The 17,658-nt window shown below is 37.1% G+C and overlaps 1 protein-coding gene across 1 annotated transcript in view; it reads left to right on the top strand.

The window, feature by feature from the left end:
* Nucleotides 1-17,658, top strand: part of Zir (dedicator of cytokinesis) — an 869,757-nt gene that overhangs the window by 219,145 nt on the left and 632,954 nt on the right. The window contains 1 exon segment of the mRNA XM_090382918.1: nt 9,007-9,100. Coding sequence (XP_090239044.1) covers nt 9,007-9,100 — 94 coding nt within the window.

Consider the following 17,658-nt stretch of genomic DNA (forward strand, 5'->3'; position numbering starts at 1 on the left):
TATCAGTGGGTTTGTGATTGCCTCAAGTTGGGCTCTAGAGTCAGCCATTATCGTGATGATGAGATCACCCGCAAAGGCCTGGGAGCGAGCTTCACCCAAGTCGAGGGTTAGAAATTCATCCGTGACCATGTTCCAAAGGAGTGGCCTCAGAACTGAGCTCTGGTGACAGCCCCTACAGACAGGTCTAATGAGGCTTCTATATGGATTTCCATGTGATTTTCCTTCCAGAGAGTAGGACTTCATGATGTAGCAGTAGTAGTAGTGGCATGTGATGCAAGAAAGCAAGTGTATGAGCTAAAGCAGCATCGGCAAAAAAAAAAAAAAAATCACACAATTCCCTCCAAATGCTTGTCCAGTTCCTCCTTAAATTTATTTAACCTATCAACTTCCACAACGACAGATGGAAGTTTGTTCCAGCAATTAACCACCCGCTGGCTAAAGGTAAATGTCCACACATCTATTCTACATCTGTCTTTTCTTAATTTGAATTTATGCCCCCTTAGGTTCATAATCTGAACAAGTGGAAGGATCCCATCAGAATTCAGCGTGCTCAACCCAATCAAGGCCTTATACACCTCAATCAGATCACCGCGCAGTTGCCTAGTCTCTAGCCACTGCAATTTGCAGAACTTAAGCCTCTCTTGGTAAGAGGATCCCTTCATTCCCCTCACCAATCTTGTTGCCCTTCTCTGTACACGCTCAAGCAAATCTACATCCTTTCTAAAATGAGGCCTCCAGACCTCATTTTAGGCGAGTACTGTACACATTGCCTTATACAGAGGGACAATTATCTCCTTTTCCCTGCTAGCAAAAATTCCTATATATCATTGACAAAATCCCATGACCTGCCCTGGCAGCCTGTCAACATTGCTCAGAAAACTTCATATCTGACTACACAATTACTCCCAGGTCCTTTTCATTTTCTACCACCTTTGTAGTACCACACAATTGGTACGTTTCTCTGGGGTTACTTCTACCCATATGCAGTACTTTGCATTTGTCAAGGTTAAACTTCAGTTGCCACTTCTTAGCCCATCTGGCCAAATTTTCTAGATCCTGTTGCAGTACCACATTGCCATTACTGTCATTAACAACCCTGCCAACCTTTGTATCATCTGCAAACTTCGATACTAAACCTGATATACCTTCATCAGTATCATTAATAAATATACAAACCAACAGTGGACCCAACACCGAACCCTGTGGGTCTCCACTAATCCCATTAGTCCACAAAGAGCAGCACCCATTGATTACCACCCTCTGCCTTTTCCCACTCAACCATCCTTTTATTCATTGTAGCAACTTACCCTTAATACCATTCCGCTTCAATTTGTACAATAGTCTTCCATGCGCAACAGTGTCAAAAGCTTTCCTGAAATCCAAATATATGATGTCAAAATTATTTTTTGCATCCAGTTCCTTTGTAACCACATCATAATATCTTATCAAATTTGTCAGACAAGACTTTCCTTTAACAAACCCATGCTGTGTCTGAATTATTGGTGCAGTCTTGTCTAGATGATTCTGGAATGCATCTTTAACCAGTGACTCCATTATTTTACTCGGAACAGAAGTTAAACTAACTGGTCTGTAATAACTCCTGTCACCCTTCGATCCCCCCTTTGTGAATTGGGGATACATTTGCACATCTCCAGTCCGTGGGGGACCTCCCCTGAGTTCAGGGATGCTCTCATAATTATGGCTAAGGGTTTGCTTAGTTGCTTTGCTGCCCCCTTTAATATAACTGGAGGGATCTCATCCACCCCAGGTGCCTTTCTTTTGTTTAACTTCAACAACTTCTCCTCCACTTTGCTCTCAGTTATTACAAAATCATTAAGCATCCCGCTACAATTTGATAACCTTCTGCCATTTTCAAACTTTAATAACTTCTCATGTGTGAATGTAGATGCAAAATACTCATTCAGTTTTTTTGCTCTCTGAGCAGGATCATCAACAATCGAACCATCAATATCAAGTGGATCAATCAGATTCATCCCCTTCCTTTTAGAGTTTATATAAGTAAAGAAATCCTTGTTTTTCTTAGCATCCTTTGCCAAAGATTTCTCGTAATCTGCCTTCACCTGCCTAACCTCCTTTGTGACCTGATTACAGACTAGCTTATATCTGCCATAGGCTTCTGAGTTGTTTGATAATTTATATGCATTCCATGCATTTTTCTTCTCTGTTACGAGTCTCATTAGTTCATTTGATAACCATTTTGGCCTAAACCTTGAACAATATTTCTTAATAGGTATGAAACTTTTAGTAGCTTCCACGATTAATTCCTCGAATGCTTCCCACTTAGAATTTACTGTTGGTAACACCGTCAGTTGATCCCACTGTACAGAATGTAAAAACTGTCTGTGACCACTGTACTCACCTTTACGGAAGCAAAAACCCTTTGCTTTAAAACCCCCTGATGGTAATTTTATCTTTAAGTAAATCCCACATCAGTACTCTGTGATCACTGCCACCTAGTGGTTCCTTTATCTGCAAATTCTTCATACACGAATGATCACTGCTGATAACCAGATAAAGACTATTACCCTCTCTGGTTGCCTCCCGAACATGCTGCTGCAGAAAACAATCATCCAATAAATCCACAAAAGTCTTACTAGTGTGTGAGTGACCAACCCACAAGTTCCAGTAAATATCTGTGAAGTTAAAATCCCCCATTATAAGACATTCTGATTTACTAGCCCACTCTATTTCTCTGTACAATTGTTCATTGTACTCATTCGAGTTATTAGGCCTATAACACACTCCTACTCTTATTTTTGTTTTCACAGTGCTTATGTCCTACCAAACTGACTCAACAGTGCAACGGATGCACTTCTTTTGATTTTATGTTTTTCTTAATTAACAGCATGACACCTCCTCCCTTCCTATCCTTTCTGTACACATTGTACTCCCCAAATTCCAATTCTGCATTCCTAATATCAATGTAACACCACGTCTCTGATATCCCAACAATATCTCCCTTTGATGTCTTGATATACATGCACCTATTCCTATTCCTAGTTACCCTGACACATTCCATATACCCACCTGTTTCACGATGACTACCATCAGTCCCTGAAACCCCCAGCACCCCTCGCTCCAGGTCGCTACTTATTCTAATAGAAGTTGTGCAAGAATCACTTTCACCTCTGCCTGTGGCTACTTTTAACCTTTTAGTCTGTGAATCACCCAAGCTAGCAGTTTTCCGACCCCCCTAACACTGCCTCGATAGCGTCAGCAAATATTCTTGCACCCTTTCTATTTAAGTGTATCCCATCCCTGTAGAAACAATGTCTCCTGTTAACAAGCACAGACCATACTGAAAAAAATTCTACCCCTTGAGCCTTGCACTTTCCCTCGAGGTCCGAATTGATTGACAAGGCTCTGGTCATGTACTTCCTCCTATCGTGTCTGGGCAGAATTGCAGACACTTTCAAATTTAACCCTAACTCACGACTTGTTTGCAACATTGACCTGTACTTGTTAAGTAAATCTGCAGATGTCCTACTCTTAATGTCAATGGTGCCAACGTGTACAACAATATCACCTTTTGTGCCCTTAAAAATGATATATGCTTTACAACGTCATCAACTTTTGCCCCTGGCAGATATACCCTTGTCTTATTCCATCTATCCTTTTTACACAACATATTCCCCGTCTAACTGACAATAGAGTCACCAACAATAACTAGTTCCTTTGGGACCAGTGCATTCTGCCTTGGAGATTGCCACTGTGTTGCCTGATGCCCAGGAGTGAGCTCTGGTGTTGAGTTGGGCAGCTGAGAGCTTGACGGGCCCTCATATTAATTTCTTCGACGGTATTTACCCTACACCTTGAGCTCTCATAGACGCCCAGTAGAATGCTGAGTTGATGCCTAATTTCTAGACCTGTCACCAGAAGGACATCCTCCTTGGCTAGATCATGTTCTGTTCCGGAGAGTTCGGCAAACATTTCACAAGTTGCACATTTTTTTAAGCTGTGATGTGTTGGAGAATCGACCCCGGTCTAATCAAGAAGCGTGTGCTACGCACTGCTGCTCCTTCCCTTCTGGCTACGGAATTTAATTAATAATTTAAATAATTTAATTAATTAATTGTCAATACTATGCTATCTAATAGAATCCTAAATGCAGTGATGCATATTACGCTATATAATTATACGTTAGAGCTACCTGGTTACCACAATTAAAAATTTGAATTCCCTCCCACCCTATACAAAAACAATGGCTGCAAGATTCGAACGAAATAGCGGTTTTACATATATTAAGTAGTAATTTGCAAAAAGTCTTTATATAAATTAAAAATAAAAATAACCAGCGTAACTATAAGACTACGTATAAAGTACAATATAAAATAACAATTAGGTAAATAAAAATTCAAACACATCGCTTTTTCGGAGCCTCTAATTCACAGCTGTAATTTTTAAAGAGTCAGTGCCCTGGAAACCTATATGTTATATAGATTTACAGGTATGGAAGCCTATCTGAGTCTTGCAAGGATGCTTGGTCACTAGATGGCGTTGAACGCCCCCACAAAGTCAATAGATATCACTAAAGTATTTCTTCTCACATGTCAGCACAGTGTCAGTGAGGCTTTTGTGTGCCTCAATTGTTGAGGTTCTAGGTTTGTAGCCATATTGATTTGGGCTTGCTAACTCAGCTGCATCATAATGGATCTATATTCTTTTTAGTAGCATTTTCTCCAGGAGCTTGCTGGCTACCATCAGCAGGAAAATTGGCTGGTAGAATTTCTGGGGGTTTTGTGGGATTTTTCGAGATTAAATTTACATTAGCAGTTTTCCAGTCTTTGAGAAAGGTGCCTGTTTGGATGCATCTGTTGAATACAGATAGGAGGAGGTTTGGTGCTATCTCTACCACCCTCCTGGTGATCTCCGGCTTGAGGAGGTCAAGTCTTGGGCATTTCTTGTTCTTGATTTGTGCTGCTGCCGTTTGGTGTTCTTCTTATGTAAAGGGTGGCTCCAGTTGTTCCGAGGAGTACTGTTCATTTGCCTTGTGTGTCATAGTCTGCTGGAGAGTGCATAGTGTGACTAGTTCTTGGAAGATTGCATTCAGGACTTATTTGATTGAGTCATCCTACGTTGCGGCCAATGTGCACCGCGTCATGAGGGTCGTAGTATGACCTCATGCCTCTTTCTTTTTATGGCTGCTTCTACAGCGGTTATAATTTGGTTTGTGACTTCCCTTTGTAGACCATCAGGGTCCTTCTGTTGCAGGTCTTTCTGTAGAAGTTGGTTTGACGTTGTTGATTAGGAGCTCCGCAAAGAGTTCCCAGTTCACTTTTTGTAGTCTGAACCTGTTGAGGGCATGCTTGATAATAACCAGTTTTCTGTTTAGAGTTTGTGGGATTTGAAAGGCAATCATCCTGTGGTCGGATTTTGTCTAGGAGTCTATGAGTTCATTGTAGGATAATATAAACTATTATGCCATTCTGGGCTTTATCAATGAGAACATAGCAGGATATCTTTTGGCTGTCACACTCTACTTTTTCTACAAGACTGTGACAGCCAGAACATTGTGGGTTTCCCTCTGCATATCCCTGCCAATATTGGATTATCAAAATGCGTGTTTATGTTTTCCAGTAGGATGATGCATTGCCATGCATTGCATTTAGTATCTGACAGTTCCTTTAGCATTAGCATTAGCATTAGTAGAGGCATTTGATGCAAGAAAGCAAGCTTATGCAGCATCAGCCAAAAAAAAAAAAAAAAAAAAAAAACACTTCCACTTCACCCCTCTGTTCGTTCAAAATACCTGTCCACCTGAGCCTTAAACTTATTAAGGCTATCAACTTCCACGACAAGGGATGGAAGTCTGTTCCACCAACCAACCACCCGCTGGCTAAAGGCAAATTTTCGCACATCTATCCTACATCTGTCTTTCCTCAATTTGAATTTATGCCCTCTCAGGTGATTATTCTGAGTAAGAGGAAGAATCGCATCAGCATTGAGCATGCTCAAACCATTCAAGACTTTATACACCTCTATCAAATCACCTCGCTAGTGCCTAGTCTCCAGACACTGTAATTTGCAAAACTTAAGCCTGTCTTCATAAGAGCACCCCTTTGTTCCATTCACTAATCTTGTTGCTCTTCTCTGTACTCGTTCCAGCAGCTCTACATCCTTCTTGAAATTAGGCCTCCAGACCTGTATACAGTACTCTAGGTGTGGCCTGACCATTGCCTTATACAAGGGAATAATCACCTCTTTATCCCTGCTAGAAAAATTCCTATATATCATTGACAATACACCATGAGCTACTCTTGCAGCCCATCTGCAATGCTCAGAGAACTTCATATCTGCCTGCACAACCACCCCCAGGTCCCTTTCATTCTCTACCACTGTCAGTGCAATGTACCACAGAGTTGATATGTTGCACCCCAGAGCAACGTACCACAGAGTTGATACGTTGCTCTGGGGTTGCTGTTTCTTGTGTGTAGTACTTTACATTTGTCAATGTTAAACTTCATTTGCCACCTCTCAGCCCATCTGCTCAACCTTTCCAGATCCCGTTGCAGCAGCATAGTGTCAGTAGTGTCCTTGACAACCCTGCCTACTTTTGTATCGTCTGCAAACTTCAACATTAAGCTTGATATACCATCATCAATATCATTTATAAATACAGAAAACAATAATGTACCCAACACTGAGCCTTGAGGGACTCCACTAATAACATTAGTCCATGACGAGCGGTGTCCATTGATTACCACTCTCTGTCTTCTCCCCCTCAGCCACCCCTTTATTCACAGCAGCAATTTCCCTCCAATGTCACACTGCTCCAATTTGTGCAGCAGTCTTCCATGTGCAACAGTATCAAAAGCCTTTCTAAGATCCAAGTATATAATATCAAAGTCATTCCCTGCCTCTAGTTCCTTTGTGACTGCATCATAGTATCCAATCAAATTGGTCAGGCAAGACTTCCCCTTAACAAAAACCATGCTGTGTCCGAGCTATAACTGAAGTCTTGTCTAAATGATCCTGCAATGCTTCTTTAACTAGTGCCTCCATTAATTTTCCTGGAACAGAAGTTAAACTCACCGGTCTATAATTACTTGTGTCAGCCTTTGATCCTCCTTTGGGAATTGGGGTCACATTTGCACATCTCCAGTCTGTGGGTAACTCACCGGAGTCCAAGGAAGCTCTCATAATTATGGCTAAGGGTTTGCTTACTTCCTCTGCTGCCTCCTTATCAAAGAGTTTTTTAATAAATGGGTTATGAGATGAGGAACAGTCAAATAGTGTCTGCACTTGCTAGATGTGATGCTGTAGACATTTGAAATCTGTTGTGTATAAAGATTGTCTAATTATGATTACTTCTGTTTACATCTGAATGTGCAGAAATCAGTGAAGACATGTTATTAAGTGTTTGGGCATCATATGACTTTAGAATTAGTAAGTGCTTGGACAAATGATGAAATAATTGAAAATCATCTGTAATTTAATATATGAACTGAACTGGAACATAAACATTATTCATCTCATCTCATCTCATCTCATATCTCATCTCATCTCATCTCGTATCTCATATCATATCATCTCATCTCATCTCATCTCTGCTCATCTCATCTCTGCTCTGCTCTGCGCGATCTCCTGTTCCGATCTCGAAGAGGTTTGCCCATCTTGTCTCTTTTTCCTTTTTCTCTATATGTATGAGCTAATTTAGGGAATCTATTATCTTCCATCTTTGTCTATATTCTATAATTTTTCCATTAATTGAGTAAATCTTTAATTCTTTTCTAATATTTACATTTGGTATTTTATCAAATTTTGTACATCCTTTAACATATCTTAAAAATTTCATTTCTGCATCTTGTATTCTATTAACGTCTCTTTGTTTCAGTATCCATGTTTCAGAACCATAAAGAAGTGTTGATATTGCCATTACTTTGTAAAATTTCAATTGTGTTTCTTTCCTTGTTTTCTTAGCCAGAATTCTTTTTATTGTTCCACATATATTTTGAAATTTCACCAATTTCTGGTTCATATCTTCTTCAACATCATATGTTATATCACATTCTAGATGTTTAAAATATTTTACTTGTTATAATATTTTTGTTTTCACCGTATTTTGCCCTTTAAAAGCCATTGTTCTAGTTTTCATCGTTGATATTTTAACTTTATATTCTTGTTATTTGGTTTAATTTAAATACTGCTCTTTGTAAATTTTCTTCACTATCTTGAATAATTACTTGATCATCTGCAAATAACAGTGTATTAATCCTATTCTTTGTATTTAAATATATACCTGTATTAATTTCTTCTTTCCATTTACATATCATATCCTCGATATATATGTTAAACAGAATTGGTGACAAGCTACATCCCTGTCTAACTCCTTGATTTATTATACTTTCTTCTGTTAATTTATTACCTGTATCTATTACTATTTTTGTTCCTTGATATAAACTCTGTATTATTTTTGTAAGATGCTTTGGGTATCCTTTATTACTCAATATGTCCCATAGTTTTCGTCTGTATACACGATTAATTGCTTTTTCATAATCTATAAATGCTAAATTAAACTCTTTTTGTTTTTCTGTTATTTGTTTTAATATAAATATATTATCTGTACATGATCTTACTTTTCTGAATCCTGCCTGTTCTTCTATTAATATTTCATCAGAGATAATTTTAATTCTATTATTTATTATTTTGCTATACTTTTAATATATACTGTATTTAGTATGCTAATCCCTCTACAATTCTTTGTATCATTTCTATTTTCTTTTTTAAATATTTAAATAATTTTTGCTATCTTCCATTCTTCTGGTATTTTATATTGTTCCCAATATTTATTAAATAAATTTAGTATCCTGTCTTTTAAAAAACTTCCTCTAACTTTAGCAATAAATATTATTGCTAAAGTTATTACATCTTATCTATGGTGTGCAACTTGTAGGATACCCTGTATATATCTCAGCTATACATATCCTGTATATCCTCTTCCCCTTACATAAAATTAATTACTTTTAATTTATTTTTTTGAACCAGGAAGGAGATAGGCTTAGAGATGAGGATTTATACAAATTTCTCATGGACCTGAAGCGCCCCTCTTCTTTGTTGAAGAGATTAAAGTGCATTCCAGGTATGCAATTAAGATTACTATAAGATAAAGCATTTATTAACTCATTTAATATAAAAGTGACACTAGACCAATTTATTGAAAAGATAAATTCTGTCTACAGTATTTTTTATTTATTTTTTTTTATGTGAACCCCAAACACGAGACGTTTTTGATCTCATTCTCTTAACCTTCCAGCAGGCATGCATATTTGGCTACAATTAGCAGGCACCTGTGTAAAAGAAGAATATTGCTTTCCTTTTTAAAATTTTAAAAGATAATTTAAAATAGTTCACTTTTTTTACGATGCCCTGTATTTTCAATCTATTATGAAGAGTCCACTTTTTTAAGTAATTAAAAACAGAAAAAAGGTTCCGGAGCACTTTGTGGACATTGTGCTTCTCCATGTAAGTTTTGCATCGAATAAGATCCACATGAAAAACTGTGGAATGTCCTGTGTGCCCCTCTCAATATTGTTGACATTGTGCGAAAAACAGCCTTGAGCATTATAGTATATGCATTTCCAACAATATATGTTTAGGAAAAATACATTTTATATATATACAGGGTGCATTTAAATTGGTGTCATATATTCTAGTCATATATTCTAGGGGCATATTCCCATGACCCAACATTAAAAAAAGTTCATATAAACGTGGGTCTAGAAACTCTTAGTTTCTGAGGTAGGAGGAATTTTATTGTTTAAAAATATCAATCCAGACTTGGGACTTGATTTTATCAAGAGCAGCAATTTTTTCTTCTATAGTAAACCTTTTCCATTTTTTTTAAGTTTCAGACATTTCTTTAAATTTATACTGTATTTTAAAAATACTACTTACAATTTGATAAACAAGAAAAATTGACAGTAGGTGATTGAACTTCTGCGAGGGGCGTTTTTCATCCAAAATGTTGATCTTCAGTGACTAAAAACACATTTCAACTGAAAAAATAGGAGCCATGCTTGCATAACTCTATAAGCGGAATCACTTTTTAGCATTAGCATTAGTTCAGGCATATGATGCAAGAAAGCAAGCTTATACAGCATCAGCTAAAAAAAAAAAATTTTCCCATTTCACTCATCCATTCACTCCGAATGTTTGTCTAGTTCAGCCTTAAAGTTATTTAAGCTATCAACTTTCGCAACAGATGGAAGTCAGTTCCAGCAATCAACTACCCGCTGGCTAAAGGCAAACTTCTACACATGTATTCTACAACTGTTTGTAAAGAATATGAGAAGTTTACCTCAATATGATACATATCACAGGAATGAAAATTTCATTTTTTCATTCATTTATTCATTGTATCACAGGAATTTTCATTCCTTTGATACGGTTGAAATGCATTGTTAGCTTCAGGAAGGAAAATCATTTTCCAATTTTTTCATTTAATTTTTTACTTTTTTTTTTAATTGCATTAAATTGATTTTTAATTGTGTTCATTTGATATTTAATTATTGTTAATTATTTTTTACTGTAATGTAAGATTTTCGATTTTTTTTTAAATTTTTTTTTTTTTTAAATTTCTGGAGAGTATCATACAGAAGTGTTCTACATATCATATTGAGGTAAACTTCTCTTATTCTTTTACAAATATTGATATCAATGTAGTATGTATTGAACATTATAGCACTGGCTCATACTATCAACTTCTAAAACTGTCTTTCCTCAATTTGAATCTACCCCCTTCCCCTCAGGTTCTTAATCTCAACAAACATATTTATCCCTTCAGCATTCAGCCTGCTCAAACCATTCAAGGTCTTATACACCTCGATCACCTCACAGGTGCCTAGTCTCCAAATGCTGCAACTTGCAGAACTTAAGCCTTTCTTCGTAAGTGCACTCCTTTGTTCCTCTCACCAATCTTGTTACCCTTCTCTGTACTTGTTTTAGCAACTCTAGATCCTTCCTAAAATGAGACCTGTATATAGTACTCAAGGTGTGGCCTAACCATTGCCTTATACAAAGGTATAATCATCTCCTTGTCTGTGTCTCTGCTAGGAAAATTCCTATTTATCATTGACAAAACTCCATGACCTGCACTGGCAGCTCATCTGCACTGCTCAGAGAACTTCATATCTCACTGCATAATTCCCCCCCCCCAGGTCTTTTTCATTCTCCACCTCCCTGAGTATAGTACCACACAGTTGGTACATTTCTCTTGGGTTACTTCTACCATATGGAGTACTTTGCATTTTTCAATGTTAAATTTCAGTTGCCACTTCTCAGCCCATTTGACCAAATCATATAGATCCAGTTGGCACCTCCGTAGCCAGGTGAGCAGGAGCAGCAGTGTGTAGCACTGCTGCTCCTTGATCAGACCGGGGTTCAAGCCCGTGACCACCAAATATGGAGGATGCAGAAAGGTCAGGGAATGACCACCGCATATATCCCCGGAGCAATATGGCCTTAGTTGCTAATGCTCCTAAAAACCAAATAACAAACAAACAATATAGATACAGTTGCAGTAGCATACTGTATTTACTATCATTAACAACCCTGCCTACTTTTGTACCATCTGCAAAGTTGGACATTAAGCCTGATATACCTTCATTGATAAATACACAAAACAACAATGGGCCCAGCACTGAACCCTGGGGAACTTCTCTAATAACATTAGTCCGCATAGAGCAGTGTCCATTTCTTACCACTCTCTGCTGTTTCCTACTCAACCATCCCTTTATCCATTGAATATTCAATGGATAAAGAATAAATATCCTTTATCCATTGAATGCCCTTAATGCCATACAGTTCCAATTTGTACAGCAGTCTTGCATGTGCAACAGTATCAAAAGCTTTTCTGAAATTCAAATACAGTTGACCCTTGAACAACACGGGTTTGAACCGCACGGGTCCACTTATACACGGGTTTTTTTTTCAATAAATATATTGGAAATTTTTTTTGAGATTTGCGACTATTTGAAAAAACTTGCAGACGGACCGCGTAGCCTATATATACAAAGATCTATATCTTTGTATATAATACCTTAATTTTTGATGTTTGCACATGAGGCGATCTATGCATAAACTCGAGTACTGTACTGTACGAAAAAACTATAAAAAATCTTATTACGAGATGAATTAACAATCTAATAATTGTATCCCATTTTAAAAACGGATAGCCTATGGCTAGTCTATTATAAAATGTTAAAATTTATCAAAACTTACACACACAAACACTTACAGACTGTACTAGGGAAATGTAAACAAAAGTAAAGATGCAGTATTAAATCATAACTGCATAAAATTAACTGTAGTACATACTATAATGTCTGCACAGGTAGCACGGTGGTATCATCACCTGGGCCTTTTCCCTACTCCAGGTGGAAAAGGCTCCGGTTTGAATCACGTTGATAACGTGAAGAATTTAGTGGGCTTTTTTCACTCCGTGGCTGAGTTAGTCAGTCTCAGGCATAGATAGTAAAGTTTTCCCCCCTAGAAACTGGGGTTTTTTTTGTCTAGAAACAGGTAAATTGACCATAGAACACATGCAATTTACAGACAAATAAATATAGGGGTAGATGTAATCATTATATAATATTATATAATTTCATAGCCACCTCCTGTTGCTGTTGCGGTGAGCTCAAGTGTTGCGAGTATCCGCTTAAAATGCTAATTATCTCTGCGTGAACAGTTCGTCTCTCCAGTAAAATTTGACCTCTCAAAAAATATGTGGTTCTTGCATATTTTTCATTGTGTTTAGTGAAAGTCTGTAAACCTTGATTATTACCATGGGATCCATACGTAGCGCCACTAGTGATGCTGGAAGTGCTCCCAAGGAGCAGAGAAAAGTCATTACATTACAAGAGAAAGTTGAAGTTCTTGATATGTACCTTAGTTTGAGGTCTGCAACTGCGGTTTCCCACCTTTTCAAAATAAATGAATCCATCGTAAGGACTATTATAAAAAAAAGAAAAGGAAATTCGTGAAGTCATCTTTGCAACTACGCTAGTAGACACGAAAACCTTGCACTTTTTGCAAAATACCTTTTTATCTCGTATTGAAAATACAGCTTTTATGTGGGTGCAGGATTGCTATAAGAAAGGCATACCTATAGACTCTAATATGATTCGAGAAAAAGTGAAGTCACTATATGACAACTTAAAGCAAAAGGAAGGTGTCTAAAGCTGGAGAATTTAATGCCAGCAAAGGATGGTTTGATAATTTTAGAAAGAGGTTTGGCTTAAAAAATGTCAAGATTACAGGAGAAGCAGCTTCTGCTAACCAAGAGGCAGCAGACGAGTTCCCAGACATCATTAAGAAAATCATTGAGGAGAAATGATATCTGCCTGAACAGGTTTTTAATGCAGATGAAAGTGCCCTATTCTGTAAAAAAATGCCACAAAGGACATTTATTAGTAAGGAAGAGAAACGAGTACCAGGATCTATAAAGCTATATCTATAAAGCTGTTAACCCCTGAGCCTTGAAGGGAAAAGATAAACACCAGCTGCTAGTCTTTTGGTTGAACAATAAGAAGGCCTGGACAACGAGAATCCTTTTTCTGGATTGGTTCCATCAGTGCTTTGTCCCAGAAGTCGGGAAGTACCTTGCCAGTATGGGAATGCCTTTTAAAGTTCTTTTGATATTGAACAATGCCCCTGGCCACTCAGAACCTCATGAGTTCAATACCGAAGGCGTCGAAGTGGTCTACTTGCCCCCCCCCCAAACACAACGTCTCTAATTCAGCCTCTAGATCAAGGGGTCATAATGACCTTTAAGGCTCATTACACATGGTACAACATAGAAGGATTGTCAATGCTATGGAAGAGAACTCCAAGAGAGAGAGAGAGAGAGAGAGAGAGAGAGAGAGAGAGAGAGAGAGAGAGAGAGAGAGAGAAAATCATGAAAGTCTGGAAGGATTACACCATTGAAGATGCCATTGTTGTTTTGTATATTTATCAATGATATTGATGAAGGTATATCAGGCTTAATGTCGAAGTTTGCAGATGATACAAAGGTTGGCAGGGTTGTTAATGACAGTAATGGCAGTGTGCTACTGCAACAGGATCTAGATAATTTGGGCAGATGGGCTAAGAAGTGGCAACTGAAGTTTAACCTTGACAAATGCAAAGTACTGCATATGGGTAGAAGTAACCCCAGAGAAACGTACCAACTGTGTGGTACTACACTTAAGGTGGTAGAAAATGAAAAAGACCCGGGAGTAATTGTGCAGTCAGATATGAAGTTTTCTGAGCAATGCAGACAGGCTGCCAGGGCAGGTCATGGGGTTTTGTCAATGACCTGCCCTGGCAGGTCATTGACAAATAGGAATTTTGCTAGCAGGGAAAAGGAGGTGATTATCCCTCTGTATAAGGCAATGGTCAGGCCACGCCTTGAGTACTGCGTACAGGTCTGGAGGCCTCATTTTAGGAAGGATGTAGATTTACTTGAGCGTGTACAGAGAAGGGCAACAAGATTGGTGAGGGGAATGAAGGGATCCTCTTACCAAGAGAGGCTTAAGTTCTACAAATTGCAGTGGCTGGAGACTAGGCACCTGCGTGGTGATCTGATTGAGGTATATAAGGCCTTGAATGGGTTGAGCACGCTGAATTCTGATGGGATCCTTCCATTTGTTCAGATTACGAACCTAAGGGGGCATAAATTCAAATTAAGAAAAGACAGATGTAGATTAGATGTACGGAAATTTGCCTTTAGCCAGCGGGTGGTTAATTGCTGGAACAAACTTTCATCTTTCGTTGTGGAAGTTGATAGGTTGAATAAATTTAAGGAGGAACTGGACAGGCATTTGGAGGGAATGGTGTGATTTTTTTTTTTTTTTTGGCTGATGCTGCATAAGCTCATACACTTGCTTTCTTGCATCAAATGCCACTGCTACTACTACTACTATTATGTGCTCCTGGATTTTATGTTGAAAATGTGATATGAAGAAGAAGATTATTTGATTTTCTTAGTAATCACCTTGTTAACGAGTTTCATTGTAGTTAGGATTGAGTATTTTTGCACCATATCAGGTAGTATTCAACTACTTATAGACATGTGTTTATTTGACAGTTGGAACGTTCTTGTTCTAACGGTCATCTGATTGTTTGTCTATGTTACAGCATAGCGCAAATATTTAACATTTTATTTGGCTATAATGTAAAATTTATTCATTGTGACTAAGCCTATACAAACCACCATGAAAATATGTTTAAGAAAATTCAAAAATCATTAATATATTGGACATTATTAGCTAGAGATTGATAATAGTTCCACCTCACTGAAGATTAAAAAAAAAAAAAAAAATTAAATAGTGCAAAACTAATTGAATAATACTTATGTATGCATATTCTGGACTTGATTCCCGCTTGTTTTTGGATTACTTCAGGCGTAGTCGAACCAACGGATACAGCTGAAGTAGTGCAGAAAGCAAGGGAAACTTCTGTGCTATGCTTCCCAAGAATAATCACCATGGTATGCATTTCATCTCACCCAAGACAGAATTACAGCATAGTGATCACTAACTTCCAATAGGAGATGGCATCAAAAGAAGAAGAAGATTAGAGTAGAGATTTTTCTTCTTTTGATTCATTTTAAAAAAGATAGATTTGATCTTGAAGGCTAATGAAATCTGTAATGGATATTCCAATTGGAGCTGTAATTAACCATCTCAATCCACGCTACTGTTTAATTACTGTTTTACTGTGTAATTTGTTTATGAAGAAATTACACAGTAAGACAGTAATTAAACAGTTTGAATAAAACACACTGAATAAAAGGTAACTCCTTGTTTTTTTTCAGAACACATTTGTAGAGACAACACACATGCAGTGAAATATGTCCATAGATGCTGCTGTGTTGTATAAATATTAATAATAATAAAGAGAATTGAAACAGACAGCTTGGCAAGTTAATTTATTCTTCCCAATCAAAAAATGTGGAGAAAATGAACCTGATGACTTAATGTTAAATATTAAAAAATAGTAATAAAATTATCATTATAAAACTAATAAATACAGGGTGTCTGCAAACCTCCTTTACAAAGTTAAAACATTTTTGTGTAGAAAGGGTGCGTTATACAAACCTGAAACCACTTTCAGGTGGTAGAGGATGTTTTCAAGATTTGATTCACCAACTGGAAATTGTGTGTGTGCTGTAGCAGATGACATCACAATTACAAAACTGTAATCTTGGCTGATTTACTAACCTCATGGCGGTGCAGATCATAAATTAGCTCAGCAAACTGCAGTCTGGAAAATATGCATACTACAATGTGTAGGAGCATAATCGAGAAATTGGAATTACAGTAGAATTATCAATACTGAAAAGGCATAGAGCATACATTGGTTCAATAAACTGCAGTATGCAGTTTTTTTTAACCAACTTCCTTTTCCTTTTAACAGTATTTAAAAGGAAGTTTCTGAGCAGACCTACATTTCTACAATGATATAGAAAATTCATAAAGAACTCTTGTTTGTGCAGTCATCCCAGACAAGGTTGTGGCCAAAAAAAAAGTCAGTGAGGGTGAAGCATAGTTAGTTTGACGAAGTTTTATGTGATTCCCAGTGAAATCCATATGATGTGCCTGTTGTAAGCCAGATAATAAGCTTTGCTAAAAATTTAATAGCTGTAATTTAATAGTTGTAAGCTTAACATGTCAAGGTCAACATTTCATAATCTGTTATATCTGAATCTGAGGATGAAACTATACAAGTTACTGCATATTCAGATGCTGTCGATCAGTGACAGAACCAAAAGGATTGAATTTTGTTGGTAAATTCATAATTATTATTTTTGCAATTATGCTACTGTCTACTGCAGCTCCTGCAGCTCACACAATTTCCATTTGGTTAATAAAAACTGGAAGCTATCCTCACCTGGAAATGGTTTTGGGTTTGCACCATGTATTGAATTCACACAATAATGTTTTAGTTTTGTGAAGGAGATTATTCTACATCCTATATATATATATATATATATAAAAAATAATAATATTAATAAATGCTACCAGAGTACCAGAAATGCGTATATCTGGATCTTTTATGTTTTCTAGCAGATATGAAATTTATAATGGAGAGTAGTAATTCGTTTTGAAAATTCCAGTTTTCAGCTGGTCTGTGTATTAGATGAAAGGCATTTATAGGGCTAAGCTTTTACATTCTGTATTGGTTTAGTGGTACATTTCATCAGTCAGGTATATCATAATGCAGTTAACACAGGTCTTGTTACTAAAAATTCTTTTATGTTTCAAAAATACAATTGATTTTTAATACAGTGCTGATGTCAGATATATTTCAAAAATAAGCCTGTTACTATGTGATGTGCAAGAGAACTAGACCATAACAGATAGTTTTCTTTTGAATGTTGAAAATAATTTCCAAAAAAAAAAGAGAGAGAGAGAGAGAGAGAGAGAGAGAGAGAGAGAGAGAGAGAAGAAGAGGAGTGATTTCCTTTTTTGATGAAAGATTTAAGGAAACCACTGATTTTTGAAACACAAAAAATGTTTGGGACAATATACTTATTGTGGATTCTTTAACCTGTCTTTAGTTATAAGAAAAATCATAAGAGCTTTGGGTTATTATGCTCCCATTTGATCAACAGAGCTCTCTAATTTTTAAAAGAACCAAGAAAATACTTTTCTTGGA

The sequence above is a fragment of the Mastigoproctus giganteus genome, chromosome 10, assembly GCF_048544385.1.
Source record: "Mastigoproctus giganteus isolate SK-2022 chromosome 10, ASM4854438v1, whole genome shotgun sequence".
Lineage (NCBI taxonomy): Eukaryota > Metazoa > Arthropoda > Arachnida > Uropygi > Thelyphonidae > Mastigoproctus > Mastigoproctus giganteus.